Genomic DNA, 22,032 nt, shown 5'->3' with positions numbered 1-22,032 from the left:
ACCAAGATGGCATGCAACTTAGACAGCATCCTCTTTTCAGACACCACCATCAGAGAGTCTAGTTCCATCCCCACAACATCACTGGCTTTACACCAGCCTAACCACCATGAACTCTTCCTGCACATCCTGCTGCCTCGGTAAAGCAGCCAGCATCATCAAAAAACAACTCCACCCACCCCGAACATTCTCTCTTCTGCACCTTCCCATCGGAGGGAAGATGGGAGAGCATGTCTGACCGGGCTCAGAGACAGCTTCTACACCACTGTGATCCGCTACTATGATAAGATGTAAACTTGACCGCGCAATATACCTCCTCGTGGCCTTTGCCTGCTTGCACTGTATTTTCCCTGTAATTGTGACACGTTTCTGCATTCTGTTATTGTTTCACCTTGTTCTACTCCAATGAAGTGACCTGTACCTATGGAATTTTCTGGGATCTGTCCTGTCTGCGATGTATATAATTTATCTGGATGACAGTGTAGATGGGTGGTTGGTACGGTTACAGATGATACGGAGATAGGTAGTATAGTGGATTGTGCAGAAGAGCTGTAAAGAGTTCCGCGGGATACTGATCAGTTTCGGATATGGGTTGGAGAAATGGCAGATGGAGTTTAACCCGGAGAAACGGAAAAATTTGCACCTTGGTAGGTCAAATGCAAAGAGATATCACAGTACTACAGCCAAGATCCTAAACATTGTTGGCTGGCAGACGGATCTTGGGGTCCAGTATCATTGTTCATGGACATGTTTTCTGATAGGGTGGTGAAGAATGCGGATATCATGCTTGCCATTATACTATTATTTAGGGCAATGAGTTCAAAATTCTGGAGATCATATTGCAATTTTATAAAAATCTCTAGTTAGGCTGAAGCAGGCTTATTGTATAGAGTTCTACTCACCCTATTATCGGAAGGATGTCAAGCCCTTGAGCAGCGTCCGGAGAGGTTTAACAGGATGCTGCCTGGTCTCGCTGATTTGAGGGATTGGACAATTCGGTTGCTTCCTATGGAGTGGAGGGAGATGAGGGGAAATCTGACGGCAGTTCATAAGATCATAAGACACATCGGCGGCCTCGGCAGACGTTGCCTTTTCCTCAAAGATGAAATGTCTAATATCACAGGGAATGCATTCGGAACATTATAATCCTCTCCTGTGCTATAAGGGTTGGTCTGTGTTCTATGTGTGACAATATAAAACCAATTTACTAACTCTACGAGGCAAGACATACTAAGGCACAAAGACCTACTGAGATTTCCATCCAAGTCATTGCCACAGACATCAGAAGTCGTGCGTATCATCACCAGTTGCAGAATTCCAAGAAGCAATCGCTGCCCGCTTAAGCCAAATCTTAACAAAAAAATCCCAAATTCACAGTTCGCTGTGAATTACAGAAATCGCAATCATGTAAATGAAGTTCCCATGAGAGGAACGTTTTTCAAATGCCCGTCTAATGTCAAGTGGTTAATCTCTACAGACTTGCGCGTCCAACCCATGATCCCCTTCTATGTCGGCAGGAAACGGTCCTGGATTTAACTGTGTCCTGTCCCTCTGCATTTGACTTCCCGGAGCTCAAAGCCTCCCTCTTACCCGGATTAAATTCGGTCTCCCATTTCTCCACCGATCTGCAAATGATCCACATCCCACTGAATCCATCAGCGATGATCTACACTTTCCACAACCCTACCAATCTTTGTGTCGTCAGCAATTTTAACAACCGCCCATCTCCATTTTCATCCAGTTCATCAGACCCATCACAAACACTGGACGACCCGCTTGTACATGCAAACTATATTCAACCTTGAGGTTCATTAAAAAAATGTTATTTAGATTTACTTATTTATTGAAAAAACAATGCGGATTAGGCACTTCCGATGCTTCGGGCGCCGCTGCCTACTAATTACCTGACTATAATCCTGGCCGAATCACTATAAAATTTATAATCAGCAATTAACCTATCAACCGGTACGTCTGTGCACTGTGAGAGTAAACGGAAGCACTAGGTCGAAAACTAGCCGTTCACGGTTAAGAGGAACATACTCCTTGCAGTCAGTAGCGGGAAGTGACTGTAAACCACTATGTTACCGTACCGCTCTTCCTGTTGCAAGCAGCCACGAAACTAATAAACACAATGGAAGGCGAAATTCCCCAAAATCTGTTAATCCCCATAAAACTGCAATATATCCCATTTGTGAAAAAGGAACAAATCTCCTCCTCCTCTCTCTCTCCCAGTGTTTTCTCCCCTCACTTTCCTACTCTTTCGCTATCACTCTCGCACATCCCACTCGCCCTTCACTCATAACATCGTTCCCTCTTCTCACGCCGCCACCCCTCTCCCCTTTCTCTTCCCGTTTTCGTTCCCACATTCTCTCCCATTTTACCACCCTTCTCCCGCTCCGCACACTCTCTCACATTTTCCCGCTTTTTCTTCCAGACGGTCCGAGCTCAACGTACTCAGTGCTGAACTTTCGGAAAGAGGAAGATCTCGTCCATGAGTATGACGATCCTCCCATTGCCTCGGGACCCGCCGAACTGTCAGTGGCTCCACAAGCAGGTCAGAGTTCACATTAATGACGTCACTGTAAAGGAGTCACGTGCTATGCGCACAAGTGTTCAAATTCCAATGCATCTGCATCGTCCGTCTTCTCTGGCAGTTCGTTCCATAGACGGACCGCCATCTGGGTAAAATGGAAAACGTTGTAACTCTGGTCTCCAGTTACATCACCTTTGCTATCATCTTATCCCTGAGCGTTCTGGTTCTCGATTCTCCAAACCTAGAGAAAAGTGACCCTGCGCATTCACCTAGTCCGTGCCCCATGTCCCCTGTGGTTTTATACAACTTTTTTTAAGGTCAGCTCTAACCTACCTGACTTATCTTCATAATTCAGTCACCTAGGTCCCGGCAATATCCTGGTAAATCTCCTTAACACCCTCTGCAGCTCAGTGGCATCATCTTCAGAGAAGGAGGACGGAAACGGAACACTGTACTCCAAGTGTGGCCTCACTGAGTCATGTTCACTGCAACGTGAACTGCCTACTCCTGTATTCACTGCCCTGACTGATAAAGGGCAGCAGGTCAGACGCCTTCTCCATCACCTTGTCTATCCGTGACTTCACACTCAGGGGACCGTGCACGTCTAGCCCTGGGTCGCTTTGCTTTCCTACATTCCCCAGTGCCCCTGTTTACCTGTGACTCCACTTTCAGGAAAGAATGTAACTGTACCCCTGGGTCCCTCCGTTCTATGACATTTCCTAGGTATCCTCCCGTTCACTGTGTAAGTTCAGCGCTGTTGTTTGTCTTCCTGAAATACGATAGCTCAAACTTAGTTGCATATGCTTCTGCTCGGCGCTCGTCCCCGCTAATCGAGACACCACGGCAAGAGAAAACTGCCTTCACTCTTCACTACACCACCGACGTCCAGTCAACCATTCCTCCCATCGTCGCACGCCATCTCGCAGAGCGGTATACCATCTGGGAGATTAACCGAATCTATGTATGTTACATCTACCATGCCGTCTTGATCAATCCTCCGCATCAACTTAGTCAGACAGATCTCCTTGAGTTCCAGATCATCCTCCAAAGCAGTCTACCATCTGAGCGCTTGTTAATAGTCTGAATTTGCCTACTCTATGGTACATAGAACATGGAACATAGAATAGTATCTACAGTACAGGTCCCTCGGCCCACAATGTTGTGCCAACCTTCAATCCCTGCCTCCCATATAAGCCGCCAACTTAAATTCCTCCATATACCTGTCCAGTAGTCTCTGAAACTTCACTAGTGTATCTGCTCCACCACTGACTTGGGCAGTGTATTCCAGAAACCAAATGCTCTCTGAGTAAAAATCATTCCTCTAATATCCCCCTTGAACTTCCCACCCCTGATCTTAAAGTCATGTCCTCTTGTATTGAGCAGTGGTGCCCTGGGGAAGAGGCGCTGGCTATCCGCTCTATCTATTCCTCTTATTATCTTGTACACCTTTATCATATCTCCTTTCATCCTCCTTCTCTCCAAGGAGTGAAGCCCTAGCTCCCTTAATCTCTGATCATAATGCATATTCTCTAAACCAGACAGCATCCTGGTAAATCTCCTCTGTACCCTTCCCAATGCTTCCACCTCCTTCCGAGAGTGAGGCGACTAGAACTGGACACAGTACTCCAAGTGTGGCCTAACCAGAGTTTTATAGAGCTGCATCATTACATCGCGACCCTTAAACTCTATCCCTCGACTTATGAAAGCTAACAGCCCATAAGCTTTCTTAACTACCCTATCCACCTGTGAAGCAACTTTCAGGGATCTGTGGACATGTACCCCAAGATCCCTCTGCTCCTCCACACTACCCAGTATCCTACCATCTACTACTAATTGCAGGTCTGCCCTCCCCAGTCAAATCAGCCCGATAAATTTCTCCCTGGGTCTCACGCCACCTGTCATCTGCTTCTCTCTTTTCGCTTCTACTCTCCCCAGCTTTCGGTCTCCCGCCGTGTCTCACCGCCTATTGCTTCTCCGTCTGGCCCCAAATTCCTTTCTCCCATCTTCCAGACTGCACTAAAATCTGGGATGTTAAAATGCGACTTGCCAAGTATCCATTATATCTATCTATCCGCACATATAACTGTTTCAAATCCCCCTGGGTCCCACACCATCCTGCAGAGAAGTCTACCAAGTTGAAAAAAAAAATGTTTTATTGAATTCCCTGTTAACCATGTCTACTGCCCTGCTCTCATGAAACGTCCTGGTTCCACACTAACAAATGAAACAAATAACACTGCTCCAACGATGAGCGCAAGAAAGTACAGAGCTGAGCCCAGCTCCGAAACCAGCCTACCCAATATGAACTCTTTCTGCACATCCTTCTGCCTAGGTAAAGCAGCCAGCATCATATAAAAAAAAATACTCCACCCACCCCGAGCATTCTCTCCTCTGCAACCTCCCATCGGAGGAAAGATAGGAAGGCATGTCTCACTAGGCTCAGAGACAGCTTCTACACCACTGTCATCAGACTATTGAACGGTCCTCTACTATGATAACATGTAAACTTGACCACGCAATATACCTCTCCGTGGTCCTTGACTGTCTGTACTGCGTTTTTCCTGCAATTGTGACACTCTGCATTATGTTATTATTTCACACTGTTCTACTCCAATGAAGTGATCTGTATCTATGGAATTATCTGGGATCTCTCCTGCCTATGATGTATATAATTTATCTGGATGACAATGTAGATGGTGGGTTGGTACGGTTACAGATGATACGGAGAGGTAGTATAGTGGATTGTGCAGAAGACCTGCAAAGTATTCGGAGGGATATGGATCATTTCAGATATGGGTTGGAGAAATGTCAGATGGAGTTTAAAGCGGAGAAACCGCGTTTGAACCTTGGTAGGTCAAATGCTAAGAGAGATCACACTATTAGAGCCAAGGTCCTAAACACTGTTGCCTGGCAGAGGGATCTTGGGGTCCAGTATCATTGCTCATGGACATGTTTTCTGATAGGGTGGTGAAGAATGCGGATATCATGCTTGCCGTTATACTATTATTTGGGGCAATGAGTTCAAAATTCTGGAGATCATATTGCAATTTTATAAAAGTCTCTAGTTAGGCTGAAGCAGGCTTATTGTATAGAGTTCTACTCACCCCATTATCGGAAAGATGTCCATCTCTTGAGCAGCGTCCGGAGAGGTTTAACGGGATGCTGCCTGGTCTCGCTGATTTGAGGGATTGGACAATTCGGTTGCTTCCTCTGGAGTGGAGGGAGATGAGGGGAAATCCGAGGTAGGTTCAGAATATCATAAGAGGAATCGATGGCCTCGGCAGACATTGCCTTTTCCTCAGACATGAAATGTCCAATATCACAGCGAATGCATTCGGAACAACATTATGGGCCTGTTCTGTGCTGTTCGGGTTAGTCTGTGTTCTGTTTGTGACAATATAAAACCAATTTACTAACTCTACCAGGCAAGATGTCCTAAAAGCACAAAGGCTTATTGAGATTTTCATCCAAGTCATTGCCACAGACATCAGAAATCGTGCGTAACATCACTAGTAGCGGTATTCCAAAGAGCGATTGCTGCCCTCTTAAGCCAATTCTTAAAACAAATTCCAAAATTCCCAAATTCCCAAATTCCCAATTCACTGTGAATCACAGAAATCGCAATCACGTGACAAAGCTCCCATGAGAGGAACATTGCCAAATGCCCGTCTAAAGTCAACTGTTTCACCCCCACCGAACTGCGCATTGACCCCGTGATCCCATTCTATGTCGACAGGGAACGGTCCTGGCGTTAACTGTGTCCTGTCCCTCTGCACTTGACTTCCCGGAGTTCAAAATCTCACACTTTCTTGGAGAGAACTCCGCCTGTCATTTCTCCGCCCATCTGCAACTGATCCACATCCCGCTGAATCCATCAGCAATTGTGTACACTTTCCACAACCCCACCAATCTTTGTGTTGTCTGCAATTTTAACAACCACCCAACTCCATTTTCATCCAGGTCAGTCACAGACATCACTGTAAACCTTGAGACTCATCTTTCTAAAAAAGAAAATAGAGAAACCCACTCGGTCACGGGCCGGCATGTACGGTGCAGGCGTCGGCAGGAATTGAACCCGCGACTCTTGTACTGTAAAGCACTACATTACCGTACCTCTCCTGATCTTGCAAGCAGCCATGAGACAGTGAAACTCAATGGAGCACGAAAATCCCCATAAAATGGTAATCCCCACAGAACCGTCATATACCCAATGCTTGAAAAAACAACAAAGCGTGCAAACAATAATACAACTACGAAAAATAATAAAACCGTAACACTCTCTCGTTTCGCTCTCTCTCTCTCACCAATTCTCTCTCGCGCCCTCCATCGCATTCCTCCCAGTCCGGCTTTTTCCTCCACTCCCTCGACCACTCTCTCGCTCACTCCCTCGCTATTGCTCTCACCCTTCACACTCCCTCGTCACTCATAACCTCGCTCCCTCTTCTCCCTCCGCCACTCTCTCTCCTCTTTCTCTCTGTTCTCTCCGCCCATTCTCTCCCATTTTCTGTCCTACCTTCCACACTCTCTCACCTACGAGGACACCCCGTCTTTCCGCCTCACTTACACTTCCTTCCTCTGAGGCATCTATTTCTCCCTCATTCTGGTCGCCTCAATATAGGAATGATGTGGATAGAGAGTATACAATATGATGACAGATCAAGGGGGCAGGGGCTTTACTCTTTGGAGAGAAGGAGGATGAGAGGAGACATGATAGAGTTATACAGGATATTAAGAGGAATAGATAGAGTGGACAGCCAGCGCCTCTTCCCCAGGGTACCACTGCTCATCACAAGAGGACATGGCTTTAAGCTAAAGGGTGCGAAGTTCAAGGTGAATATTAGAGGAAGGTTTTTGACTCAGAGAGTGGTTAGTGCGTGGAATGCACTGCCTGAGTCAGAGGCGGTGGCAGATCCACTAGAGAAATTTAGGAGACTACTCGACAGGAGAAATATAGGGTGCGGGGAAATATGGGAGCTGGGGTTTGAAGGACGGCACAACATTGTGGGCCGAAAGGCCTGTACTGTGCTGTACAATTCCATGTCCTATGTTCTCCCACTACTTTCTCTTCCTCTCTCTGATCTGTCTCTGTATCCTCTCTCCTACCATTGGAAACATTGAAATATAGAGAAACTACAGCACATTTCCGGCCCTTCGGCAACAAATGCTGTGCCAAACATGTAATTACCTTAGCAATTACCACGTGTTACCCATAGGCCCCTATTTTCCGAAGCACCATATACCTTTCCGGGAGTCTCCTAAACTACCCTATAGATCCGGCTCCTCCACCATCGCCGGCACGGATTCTACGCACTCACCACTCTCTGTGTAAAACACGTACGCTGACCTCTCCTCAGTACCTACTTCCAAACACCTTAAAACTGTGCCCTCTCTTTTCAACCGTTTAAGTCCTCGGTAAAAAGCCGCTGACTATCCACACGATCAATGCCTCTCATCATCTTATACACCTCTATCAGGTCACCTTTCATTTTCCGTCGCTCCGAGGAGAGAAGACCACATTCACGCAACCTATTCTCGTAAAGCATAGCTAATTGAGGATCCACAAAACTATGTCTCCTTGTATCCCGTGCCTCCTTACTTTCTCAATAAGCCTTGCATGGCGTACCTTATCAAATGCTTTGCTAAAAATCCATACAGACTGCATCAACGGCTCAGTGTGTTTAGTCACATACTCCTAAAATTCAATCAGGCTCGTAAGGCAGGACCTGCCTTTCATAAGGCCATGCTGACTATTCCTAATCGTATAATGTCTCGACAAATGTTCATGAAACCTGCCTTTCAGGATCTTCCCCATCAATTTACCAAACACAGAAGTAAGACTCACTGGTCGATAAATTCCGGGACTATTTCTACTCCCTTTCTTGAATAAGGGGGAAACATCTGCATCCCTCCAATTTTCGGAACCTCTCCCAACCCCATTGATGGTGCAAAGTCCACTGCCAGAGGCTCAACATCTCCACCGTCGCCTCCCAAGGTAGCCTGGGGTACTTCTCGTCCGGTCCTGCTGACTTATCCAACTTATTCTTTTTCCAAAGCTCGGGCTCATCATCTTTATTCATGTCTATATGGTCAAGCTTTTCAGTGCACAGCAAATCATCCCTACAATTGCCAAAATCCTTTTCCGTCGTGAATACTGAAGCAAAGTATCTGCTTTGTCCGCCTGGTTCACACATACTTTTCCACTGTCACAATTGATTGATCCTATTCTCTCACGTATTATCCTCTTGCTCTTCACATATATTTGTAGAATGCCTTGGGGTTTTCCTTAATCCTGCTCACCAAAGCCTTCTCATGGCCCCTTCTGGCTCTCCTACTTTTATTCTTAAACTACTTCCTGCGTGGCCAAGCGGTTAAGCGTTCTTCCAGTGACCTGAAGGTCGCTAGTCGAGCCTGGGCTGAGGCAATGTGTGTGTCCTTGAGCAATGCACCTAACCACACGCTGCTCTGCGACGACACAGGTGCCAAGCTGTATGGGTCCCAATGCCCTTCCCTTGGACAACATTGATGGCGTGGAGAGGCGAGAACTGCAACATGGGCAACTGCTGGTCTTCCATACAACCTTGCCCAGGTCTACGCCCTAGAAACTTTTCAAGGAGCAAACCCATGGTCTCGTGTGACTAACGGATGCCTAAAAAAATCCTTCCTGCTAACCATATAATCTTCTAGATCTCTACCATTACCAAGATTCTGAACCTTTCGTAAGCTTTTCTTTTCCTCTTGACTAGTTTTTCAACAGCCTTTGTACATCACGTTCCCTGTAACCTACCATCCGTTCCCTGTCCTTGTCCCTTTGGAATGTACCTATGCAGAACGCCGCGCAAATATCCCTTGAACACTTGCCACATATTTACCGTCCATTTCCCTTTGAACATTTGTCCCCAATTTATGCTTCCACGTTCCTGCCTAATTACTCCAATTAAAGGCTCAACAGTGCCTTATAAAGTCTCAACATTACATCCGTATTTACATATTCTGGACCACCCGATCACAATTGCCAACGTCACCACCCAATCAACCTAAATGTTAACCTGAACCGAATCCTGCACGAGGTCTCCCAAACCCCTTTGTGAAAAAGATATTTTAATTTTCTCTCCATTTAGATTCAGTCTGTTGGCAGGGACAGGTCTGCAGACCCCGACCAGGTTCATCATCGTGGCCTGACGCCTTGAGAGGGTTCACCCACCTGACCGATGTTCTGACGTTGTGGCCGAAACAGAGATGACAGAAAATGGGGTGTCTAATGAACCCCGCCCTTTCACCACTAACCGTCTGCATTAGCTCCTGACACCTCTGCAGTATATCTCCCACCCTCCCACTCCTCTGCTCCTCCAAACACACTCACCTCTTTGCTCCCTGATTCACACCCTCCCCAACGCAGCTCTGTTTGCGTGGACCGCTCCATCACCAACAGCCCGCCACATCTCTGGCCCCACACAAGTCCCTGCTCTACAAATTCCCTCTCTGTGTTCACTGGGATGTGTGAAGAACATTGGGGATAGTTGACGTCTGGTTTTACTCACATTTCCACCGGCTATCGGTCCCCCGTTTCTGAGTCTCTCCACAGTTCTGTGTGGATAAGTCTATCATGTGGTTCCCGTCGTGTGCAAGCAAGTTAGTCAGACAAATCTCTTTGGGTTCGACATCATCCTCCAGAGCAGTTTACCCTCTGAGCCCTTGTTAATAACCTTGTTCAAGCCTCTGTGCGGTACATCTACGACCAGTGCACGGTCAGTCCTCCCAAGCAAAATCAGCCCGTCAACTCTCCCTGTGTGTCAAGCCATGTAGCCTCTCCCTCCCCATTCTGTCTTCTACTCTGCCTACCGTCCCCTCTCCCTCCAAGTCTCACCGCTCCACTCTTTCTCTATCTACCTCCCTGTCATCCCTCTTCCAGTCCGATCTACCATCTGAACTCTTGATAATAGACTTGTTCAAGTCAGCGTACAATATATCTACCAATCAGAACAAAGCAGTCAGTCAAATCTCCCTGTATTCCACACAATTTGACAGAGTAGACTACTAAGTGGTAGCATTAAATGCTTTCTTGAGTTCTCGATTCATCACGTCCACTACCCTGCTCTCATGAACCGCTCTGGTTCCTCAATATAAATATAGAAACTGTTCCGCCTCTGCCCACGCACAAAAAAAAAAATAAAAACTGCGGATCGCTGTGCAAAGAGCTGAGCACAGCTCAGAAACCAGCCTCCCCTCCATGAACTCTGTCTGCACTTCCTGCCAGCTCGGTGTTCAGCAGCAACAGAGAAACACCCCGCCAATCCTGGACATTCTCTCTTCTGCACCCGCTCCTTCCCATCGGAGGGAAGATGCGAGAGCATGTCTCACTATGCTCAAGAACAGCTTCTACCCCAGTGTTATCAGAATATTGAGCCGTCCCCTAGTACGATCAGATCTACCCTGGATATCACAACATACCCCGTGGTGGCCCTTGTCCCTTATTGAGTGCCTGTACTGCTCTTCATGTGTAACTGTGACACGTTATTCTGCATTCTGTTATTGATTTAACTTGTTCTACTCCCATGCAGTGATCTGTACCTCTGCATGTAACTGGGACCTCTCCTGTCTGTTATGTATACAAGTAATCTGGATGCCAATCCAGATGGGTCGGTTGGGAAGTTTGCAGATGATACGATGATGGGTGGTGTTGTGTATCGTCTAGTGGAGCTGAAAAGAATTTACTTGTATAAGGATCAGTTGCAGATATGGGTTGGAGAAATGGCGAATGGAGTACAACAAGGACAAACGTACAATGATGCGCCCTGGTAGGTTAAATGCTAAGAGATAGCACACGAGTAACGCCAAGGCCTAATCAGTGTTGATTAGCGGAGGAATCTTGCGGTCTAATGTCATTGTTAGTGGCCATGGATTCCGATGGGTAAGTTAAGATGGTGTATATCATTGGACAACAGACACTAGACACTAGAAAACTACAGCACAGTACAGTCCTTTCGGCCCTCGATGTTGTGCCGACTGATATATTCCCTAAAAATGTACTAAACAGCCCCGTAATCCTTCAATGTTCTTTCATCCATCTGCCTGTCCATAAGACTCTTAAATACCCCTAATGTTTTAGCCTCACCACCATCCCTGGCAAGTAATTCCAGGCACCCACAACCCTCTGTGTAAAAAAAAAAACTCAGCCCGGATCTCTCCCCTAAACTTCCTCCCTTAACTTTGTACATATGCCATCTGGTGTTTGCTGTTCGTTCCCTGGGAAACAGGTACTGGCTATCCACCCTATCTATGCCTCTACAATCTTGTAGATCTGCATCAAGTCCCCCCTCATCCTTCTACGCTCCAAAGAGAAAAGTCCCTGCTCTGATAACCTTGCATTAATAGACAATAGACAATAGACCATAGGTGCAGGAGTAGACCACTCGGCACATCGAGCCCGCACCGCCATTCACTGTGATAATAGCTGATCATCCACAATCTGTATCCAGTTCCTGCCTTATCCCCATAACCTTTAATTCCGCTATCTTTACGAGCTCCATCCATCTCTTTCTTGAAAACATCCAGAGGCTTGGCCTCCACAGCCTTCTGGGGCAGAGTATTCCATCTATCCACCACTCTCTGGGTGAAAAAGCTTTTCCTCAACTCCGTTCTAAATGGCCTACCCCTTATTCTTAAACTGTGGCCTCTGGTTCTGAACTCACCCATCATGTCCTCCAAGTGTGGTCTCACCAGGGCCCTGCACAGCTGCAGAAGGACCTCTTGGCTCTTATACTCAATTCCCCTTGTTATGAAGGCCAGCATGCTATTAGCTTTCTTCATTGCCTGCTGTACTTGAATGCCTCATGCTTGGCATAATTAGTCGGGGCACTGAGTGCAAAAGTCAGGAAGTTATTTTGCTAATTTATAAAGATCTCTAGTTGGGCTGAATCAGGCGTGTTGTATATAGTTCCGTTCACCCAATATTGGGAGGATGTCAAGGCCTTGGATAGCCTCGGGAGAAGCTTAACGGGATGCAGCCAGGTTTCGATGGCATGTGTTACAACGAGGGGTTGGTCACTTGGGTTTCTTGCTCTGGAGCGGACGAATACGAGGGGAGATCTGATGGAGGTTTATAAGATCATAAGTGGAATAGACAGTATCATTTTCCCAAAGGTGAAATGTCTAACACCAGAGGGAATTCACCCTGGACAACTTTCTGGGCCTGTTCCTCTGCTGTACTGGCTGGTCTATGTGTGACAATAATAAACCAATTTACTGATTTGCGATGCAGGATGCGAATCTCACAAAACCTTGCTAAACAATTGGATTTCCCAAGTCTACCAAAGGCAGCGGAGCTCCCATTGCGGATCTCTGCGCAACACGACCTGACACGGACTTCCAACCAGCGACCGCCGTCCTGTGTGTTCCGTGGACAAGCCAGTACGGAATCCAAATTCCCACGTCACTGTGAATCACAGTCATCGCAATCGTATGAATGAATCTCCCACGAGAGAGACTTTTTTTTAAAGGTCCGTCTGCGCTCAACTCTTTAACACTCCATTGACCTCCGTGATCAACCCTAGAGCCGTTTCCCTATCGACAGTTAAGGGTTCTGCCGTTAACTGTCTCCTGTCCTTTCACATTCAACGCTCCAAAGGTCTTCCTCTTACCAGCAGCCACGGAACAAAGAAACACAATGGATTCCAAGAAAATCCCCACATGTTAATCTCCATAAAATCGTCGTATATCCCATGTGTTGAAGAGGTGCAAAGCGGACAAACTATAATGCAACTGTTAAAAATAATAAATTTGAATCCAAACGACCAATACCCCATGTATCATTATCTGCTGGATAAGCCTCCACTGAGGGACACAGTCAAACACCCAAATGAGGTTTTTGGAGACGACATCCACAACTACAACTTCAGCGATCACTTTACAGATTGAAGGTGCATGTCAGACTGGGAAGTCGAGGAATTTAGACTCTCTGCGATGACTTATTTCCTCAGCAGTTTGAACGAGGCACTAGTGCGCAAGCGCGTGGTGGCCGGCCGGTGTGAAGAGCGCAAAGAGAAGACAGGTTTACAGCGCGGGAGTCGACGTAATGGGAGGCAGAGTAGGAAGGCTTTGACTCAACAGGACTTCGGAGATAATGAGTCGAGGCGAGTTAGTTAATCTGTTTAGAATACAGACAGAAAGAATGTATGTGAGCATTGTATCCTTTTTGCCAAATACGTGTCCAGCTCTTTACTCCATCCCTCTTATTTCTGTCTTCTCCTATCATTTCTGATCTCCCTATCCACCTTCCAGTTTCGAATCTCTAACTATCCATTCTTTCCGTTAGTACTGACGAAGGGTCTCGGCACGAAACGTCGACTGTACCTCTTCCTAGAGAAGCTGCCTGGCCTGCTGCGTTCACCAGCAGTTTGTCCGTGTCCCCCCTATTACATCCCCATTTTGTTTCCCCTCACGATTTTGCTCCCTCTCCCAGCAACAAAGGACTCATTCTGTGTCTGAACCGGGGAGTGTATGGTGGAGCAGCGTGGAGAGAGATTAAATTTGTGTCTGACCCCGGGAGTCTGTGATCGGAGGGTGTGGAGCGAGTTTATCTCTCAGTCTGTCCACTAATGTATTTGTTGAGACTGTGTGGAAGGAGCTTCAATCTGATTCTGAAACCGAGGGTGTGTGATGGGACGGTGTGGAGGGAGATTCACTCGGTGCCTGACCCCGGGAGTGCAGGATGGATGGTTTGGAGGGAGCTTTACTCTGTAGCTCACCCCGGTAATGTGTGATGGGACAGTGTGGAGGGAAATTCACTCTGTGTCTGACCCCGGGAATGTGTGATGGGACGGTGCGGAGGTAGCTTCACTCTGTGTCTGACCCAGGGCGTGTGTGATGGGACGGTGCGGAGGGAGCTTCACTCTGTGTCTGACCCAGGGCATGTGTGATGGGACGGTGCGGAGGGAGATTCTCTCTATGTCTGACACCGGATGTGTATGATAGGACGGTGCAGAGGGAGCTTCATTCTGTGTCTTAACCCGGAAGTGTGTGGAGAGTCAGTGCGGAGGGAGACTCACTCTGTGTCTGTCCCCGGGAGTGTTTGATCGGACGGTGTGGAGGGAGATACTCTCTGTGTCTGATCCCGGGAGTGTGTGATTGGACGGTGCGACGAGTTTCACGCGGTGACTGACCCCGTGAGTGCGTGATGGGACGGTGTGAAGGGAGATTTGCACAGTGTTTGACATAGGGAAAGGTTGATGCGAGGTTGTTGGGCGACATTCACTTTGCGTCTGACCACTTGCGTTTTTGGTGGGAGGGTATGGAGGGAGATTTACTCTGTGTTTTTCCTAGGTATGTGGGATGGGACAATGTGGTGGGAGCTTCACTCTGTGTCCGATCCCGGAAGTGTGGGCTAGGACAGTGTGGAGGGAAATTCTGTCTGTTTCTGACCCCAGGAATCTGTGATCGGAGGGTGTGGAGAGAGTGCCTGACCACTGATGTATTTGAGTTGACTGTATGGAGGGTGCTTCAATCTGTTTCTGACACCGATATTGTGTCCTGAGACAGTGTGGAGGGCGATTTACTCTGTGTATGACCCCGGGAGTCTGCGATGGGACGGTGTAGAGGGAGATTCACTCTGTGTCTGACGCCGGTGGTGTGTGATTGGACGGTGTGGAGGGAGATTCACACTGTGTCTGACCCCGGGAGTGTGGGATGGATGGTTTGGAGGGAGCTCCACTCTGTAACTCATCCCGGTAATGTGTGATGGGACAGTGTGGAGGGAGATTCACTCTGTGTCTGACCCAGGGCGTGTGTGATGGGACGGTGTGGAGGGAGATTCTCTGTGTGTTTGACTCGTATGTGTATGATAGGACGGTGCAGAGGGAGGTTCATTCTATGTCTTAACCCGGAAGTGTGTGGAAAGTCACTGTGGAGGAAGATTCACTCTGTGTCTGACCCCGGTAGTGTTTGATGTGACGCTGTAGAGGGAGATTCTCTCTGTGTCTGATCCCGGGTGTGTGATTGCACGGTGTGCAGCGAGTTTCACGCGGTGGCCGACCCCGGGAGTGTGTGATGGGACAGTGTGGATTGAGATTCACACTGTGTCTCACCCTGGGAATGTGTGATGGGACGGTGTGGAGGGAGATTCACTCTGTGTCTGACACCGGGAGGGTGTGACGTGACGGTGTGGAGCGCGTTTCACTCGGTTTCTGACCCCGGGAGTGTGGGATGGATGGTTTGGAGGGTGCTCCACTCTGTAGCTCACCCCGGTAATGTGTGATGGGACAGTGTGGAGGGAGATTCACTCTCTGGCTCACCCTTGTAATGTGTGATGGGATTGTGCGGAGGGAGCATCACTCTGTATCTGACCCTGTTTGTGTGTGATGGGACGGTGTGGGGGGATATTCAATCTGTGACAGACCCGGGATTGCGTGATGGGACGGTGTGAAGAGAGATTTGCAAAGTGTTTGACATATGGAAAGATTGATGCGAGGTTGTTGGGCGACATTCACTTTGCATTTAACTCTTGCGTGTTTGGTGATAGGGTTTGGAGGGATATTCACTCTGTGTTTTTCCTAGGTGTGTGGGACGGGACAATGTGGTGGGAGCTTCACTCTGTGCCCGATCCCGGAAGTGTGCGATAGGACAGTGTGGAGGGAAATTCAGTCTGTTTCTAAGCCCGGGAATCTGTGATCGGAGAGTGTGGAGCGAGTGTCTGACCACTGATGTGTTTGAGGGGACTGTGTGGATGGTGCTTCAATCTGTTTCTGACACCGAGATTGTGTCCTGAGACGGTGTGGAGTGAGCTTTACTCTGTGTTTAACCTCGGGAGTGTGTGTTGGGACGCTGTGGAGGGAGATTGACTCTGTGTCTGACCGCGGGAGTGTGTGTTGGGACGGTGTGGAGGGAGATTCACTCTGTGTCTGACCCCAGGAGTATGTGATGGGGCGGTTTGAAGGGAGATTCACACTGTGTCTGACCCTGGGAGTGTGTGATGGAACGGTGTGGAGGGAGATTCACTCTGTGTCTGACCCCGGAAATGTGTGTTGGGACGGTGAGGAGGGAGCCTCACTCTGTGTCTGGCCCCGGGAGTCTGTGATTGGACGGTGTGGAGGAAGATTCACTCTGTGTCTGACCCTGGAAATGTGTGATGGACGGGGAGAAAGGAGGTTCACTCCGTGCCTGACCCTGGGAGTGTGTGATGGGATGGTGTGGAGGGAGATTCACTCTGTGTCTGACCCCAGGAGTGTGTGATGGGACGCTGTGGAGGGAGATTCGCGCTGTGTCTGACCCCGGGAGTGTGTGATGGGACGGTGTGGAGCGAGATTCACTCTGTGTCTGAACACTGGAGTAAGAAAAGGGACGGTGTGGAGGGAGATTCAGAAGTTACGACGGGACATTGATGGGATGCCAAACTGGGTTGAGAATTGGCAGATGGAGTTTAACATAAATAGGTGTGAGATGGTTCCTTTTGGTAGGTCAAATATCATGGCAGAATATAACATTAATGTTTAGACTCTTGGCAGTATGGCGGATCGGAGGGATCTTGGGGTCCGAGTCAATCGGACACTCAAAACCTGTGTAGGTTGACTCTGTGGTTAATAAGGCGTACGGTGTATTAGCCTTCAACAATCGTGGAATTAAATTTGGGAGCCGAGTGGTAATATTGCAGCTATAAAGGGCACTGGTCAGACCACACCTTGTGTACTGTGCTCAGTTCTGGTCGCTGCACTACAGGAAGGATAGGAAGCCACAGAAGGGGTGCAGAGGAGATTTACAAGGATGTGGCCTGGATTGGGGAGCATGCCTTATGAGAATAGGTTGAGTGAGCTCGGCCTTTTCTCCTTGGAGCGACGGAGGATGAGAGGTGACCTGATAGAGATGTATAAGATTATGAGAGGGAATGATCATATGGATAGTCAGAGTATTTTTTTTTTCACAGTGCTGAAATGATTGCCACAAGAGGACGCAGGCTTAAGGTACTGGAGAGTAGGTACAGAGGAGATGGCAGGGGTAAGGTTTTTACTTATAGAGTGGTGGAGGCAGATGCGATAGGGTCTTTTAAGAGACTTCTGGATCGGTACATGATGTTTAGTAAAATAGAGGGCTATAGGTAAGCCTAGTAATTTCTTCGTCGCTCCAGCACACCCTCTTTCTTAATATCTACATGCTCAAGCTTTTCAGTCCGCTACAAGTCATCACAACAATCACCAAGATGCTTTTCCATAGTGAATGCTGAAGTAAAGTATTCATTAAGTACCTCTGCTGTTTCCTCCGATTCCATACACACTTTCCCACTGTCACACTTGATAGGTCCTATACTTTCAAGTATTATCTTCTTGCTCTTCACATACCTGTAGAATGCCTTGGGGCTTTCCTTAATCCTGCCCACCCAGGCCTTCCCATCTTCCCTTCTGGGTCTCGTAATTATCTTCTTAAGCTGCTTCCAGTTAGCCTTATAACTTTTAGGTGTCTAACATTCCCTGGCTCTCTAATCCTTCTGTCAGCATTTCTTCTCTTCTTGACTAGATTAATTACAGCCTTTATACACCAGTTTTCCAAGCTTCAAGTAGCCATCTGTGAGTCTCTTAGAAAACAAAACGATCGTTTCCGTATCCACTACAGCCACCGGCAGCCTATTCCACATACTCACCACTCTCTGTGTAAAAAAAAAGGAAAAAAATACTTACCCCTGAGATCTCCTCTGTACCTGCTTCCAAGCACTTCAAAACTATGCCCTGTCGTGGCTGCCATTTCAGCCCGTGGAAAAGCTTCTGACAATCCACACGATCAATGCCTCTCATTGTCTTGTACACCTCTATCAGGTCACCTCTCGTCCTCCGTCGCTCCAAGGAGAAAAGGCCAATTCTCTCAACCTATTCTCATAAGGCATGCTCCGCAGTTCATGCGACATCCTTGTAAATCCTCTCTTCACCGTTTCTGTGGTTTCCACATCCTTCCTCGAGTGAAGTGACCAAAACTGAGCACAGTACTCCAAGTACGGTTGACCAAGACCCTACATAGCTGCAACTTTAACTCTCGGCTCTTAAACTCAGCCCCACGATTGATGAAGGCCAATACACTTTATGCGTTTTTAACCATGGAGTCAACTTGCGGAGCAGCTTTGAGTGTCCTATGGACTCGGACCTCAAAATCCGTCTGATCCTCCACACTGCCAAGAGTCTTGCATGAATGCTATATTCTGCCATCATATTTGGCCTACCAGAATAAACCACCTCACACTTATCTAGGTTAAACTCCATCTGCCACTTATAGCCCAATTTTACATTCTATCAATGTCCCGTTTTAAACTCTGACAGGCTTCCACACTATCTACAACACCACCAACCTTTGTGTCTCAGCAAATTTACTAACTCATCCCTCCACTTCCTCATCGAGGTCATTTATAAAAATAATTGCCAAGTTTTTTGAATCTTTCGTAAGCTCTTCTTTTCTTCTTGACGAGATTTAAAACCGCCCTTCTATTCCACGGATCTTATACCCTACCATCCTTCCCATGTCTCATTGGAACGTACGTACTCAGAACCCCACGCAAATATTCCCTGAACATTTGCCACATTTCTTCCGTACATTTCCCTGAGAAAACCTGTTTCCAATTTATCTTCCAACTTCCTACCTAATAGCCTCATATTTCCCCTTACTCCAATTAAACGGTTGCCTAACTTGTCTGTTCCTATCCTTCCCCAATGCTATGGTAAAGGAGGGAGAATTGTGATCACTATCTACAAAATGTTCTCCCACTGAGAGACCTGACACCTGACCAGGTTCATTTCCCAATACCAGATCAAGTACAGCCTCTCCTCTTGTAGGCTTATCCACATATTGTGTCAAGAAACCCTCTTGAACACACCTAACAAACTCTACCCCACCTGAACCCCTCACACTAGGGGGATGCCGATCATTATTTGGGAAATTAAAACCTCCTACCACAGCAACCCTGTTTTTATTACTCCTTTCCAGAATTTGTCTCCCTATCTGCTCCTCGATGTCCCTGTTACTATTGTGTAGTCTATAAAAAATACCCAGTGGAGTTATTGACCCCTTCCTGTTTCTAACCTCCACCCACAGAGACTCCGTAGACAACTCCTCCATGACTTCCTCCTTTTCCACAGCCGTAACACTATCTCTGATCAACACCCACCTCTTTTTCCTCCCTCTCTATCCTTTCTGAAACATTTAAAGCTCGCACTTGAAGTAGCTATTCCTGGCTCTGCACTCCGCAAATTTATGTAATGGCCACAGCATCGTAGCTCCAAGTGCTGATCCATGCTCTGAGCTCATCCGCTTTATTCATAATGTTCCTCGTATTAATTTCAACACATCTCAAGCCATCAGTCAGGGCGCGTACCTTCTCCATCATCTGCCTATCCTCCCCTTTCGCACTGTCTCCAAGCTTTCTCTGTTTGTGAGTCAAAATCCCTTTCCTCCATCTCTTCAGTTTGGTTCCCAACCCCTAGGAATTCTAGTGTAAAATCTCCCCAGTAGCTTAGCAAATCTTTCCGCCAGGATATTGATCCACCTCGGATTCAAGTGCAACTCCTCATTTTTGTACAGGTCACATGTGCCCCAGAAGAAGTCCTAGTGATCCAGAAGTCTAAATCCCTGCCCCCCTCCTCCAATCTCTCAGCCACTCATTTATCCTCCACCTCATTCAATTCCTATACTCACTGTCACGTGGCACAGGGAATATTCCCGAGATTCCTACCTTTGAGGTCCTGCTTTTCAACTTCTTTGTGAAGTTAAGAAATGGCAAGGATAAAAAGACACTAACAGCAGCAGTTATATACATGCCTCGAAACAACAGCCGGGATGTGGACTACCAGTTAGAGCTGGAAATATAAAAAGCGTGACAGAAGGAAATTGTCAAGATAATTATGGGGAATTTTAATATGAAAGTGGATTGGGAAAGTCAGGAAGGTACTCGATCTCAGGAAAGGGAGATTATAGAATGCCCACGGGATGGCGTTTTGGAGCAACATGTCCATACGCCCACCAGGGGATCGGCTGTTTTGGATTGGGTGCTGTGTAATGAATCTGAGGCGATTAAGTTCAGTTTCAAATTTGAAAAGGAGAAGTTGGTGCCAGGTGTAACAATATTTCAGTGGAACAAAGTTAATTACAGTGGTATGAGTGATGAACTGGCCCAAATCGAATGGGAAAGTAAGCTAGATGGAAGGACGGTAGAGCAGAATTGGATGAAATTCCTACAACAAGTATACCGAGTTGGATACTGTTGGGGGGGATGGCTTACCTGGGACAAGCTGAGGCAGCCGGATCTCTGGCACTGACTCTGGTTCTTCAGTGCAGAAGGGAGGATTGAAGAAGATGAGAGCGGTAGTGATAGAGCACACGATAGATAGAGGTACAGAAAAGAGGTTCTGTGGTCGTGACAGAGACTCCCGGATAGTTTGCTGCCTGCCGGGTGCCAGGGTCAGGGATGTCTCTGATCGCTTGCACAGCATTCTAAAGTGGGAGGGTGAACTGCCAGGTGTCATGGTACACATCTGTACCAATGACGTAGGAAGAAAGAGAGAGGAGGTCCTGAAGAGTGAGTATAGAGAGCTTGGTAGGAATTTAAAATGCGGGACCTCAAGGGTGGTAATCTCGGTATTGCTACCTGTGCTACGTGACAGTGGGGGAAAGAATAGGATGCTATGGCAGATTAACAAGTGGCTGAGGTAGTAGTGTAGGGGGCAGAGTTTCAGAGTTCAGTATCATTGGGACCTCTTCTGGGGCAGGTGGGATCTGTACAAGAGAGACGGGTTACACCTAAACTGCAAAGGGACCAATATCCTTGCAGGGAGGTTTGATAGTGCTATTGGGGAGGGTTTAAATTAGATTCGCCGGGGGATGGGAACCAGAGTGTCAGAGAAGATAGTGGAGCGGGGGTGAAAATAAATAATGTTAAAGTTCATACAAAGTCACAAATAGAAGCGTTGTGTAGGAGAGCATGGTAGATTCAAACAAGCAGACATGACTTGAGAGTTAGGGGGCATAAGTTCAGGGGTAACACGAGGAGGAACGTTTTTACACAGAGAGTGGTGGCTGTGTGGAACGAGCTTCCAGTAGCAGTGGCTGAGGCTGGGTCGATATTGTCATTTAAAGAAAAATTGGATAGGTATATGGACAGAAAAGGAATGGAGGGTTATGAGCTGAGTGCAGGTTGGTGAGACTAGGTGAGAGTAAGCGTTCGGCATGGTCTAGAAGGGCAGAGATGGCCTCTTTCCGTGCTGTAACTGATATATGGTTATATGGTTATATGTGTGTGGTGGTAATAATATTCGGAGGTGTGTCTATTTTACGGATGACACCATGATATGTGGAGGAGCAGGAAGTGTTGAACAAACGGAAAAGTTGCACAGGGACATGGTCAGTTTTGGAGAGTGGGCAAAAAAAAAATAATGGCAGATGAGATACTATGTTAGGAAATTGTCGCGGACAAACGATGCTCGGACCCGGAGTGAGAGAGCCGTAGAAAATTCTTTATTTGTCACATGATATCATGGGGAGCA

General features: G+C 47.3%; 1 protein-coding gene across 3 annotated transcripts in view; it reads left to right on the top strand.

The window, feature by feature from the left end:
• Positions 1–22,032, top strand: part of LOC140207276 (uncharacterized) — an 89,498-nt gene that overhangs the window by 53,256 nt on the left and 14,210 nt on the right. For all 3 annotated transcript variants that reach the window (XM_072275747.1, XM_072275746.1, XM_072275748.1), the window contains one exon: positions 2,432–2,551. In XM_072275747.1, the coding sequence (XP_072131848.1) occupies positions 2,432–2,551 (120 nt within the window). The remainder of the gene's footprint in view (positions 1–2,431; positions 2,552–22,032) is intronic.

The sequence above is a fragment of the Mobula birostris genome, chromosome 13, assembly GCF_030028105.1.
Source record: "Mobula birostris isolate sMobBir1 chromosome 13, sMobBir1.hap1, whole genome shotgun sequence".
Lineage (NCBI taxonomy): Eukaryota > Metazoa > Chordata > Chondrichthyes > Myliobatiformes > Myliobatidae > Mobula > Mobula birostris.
Note: the sequence above shows the minus strand (reverse complement) of the source record. Positions and strands in the feature narration are given on the sequence as shown.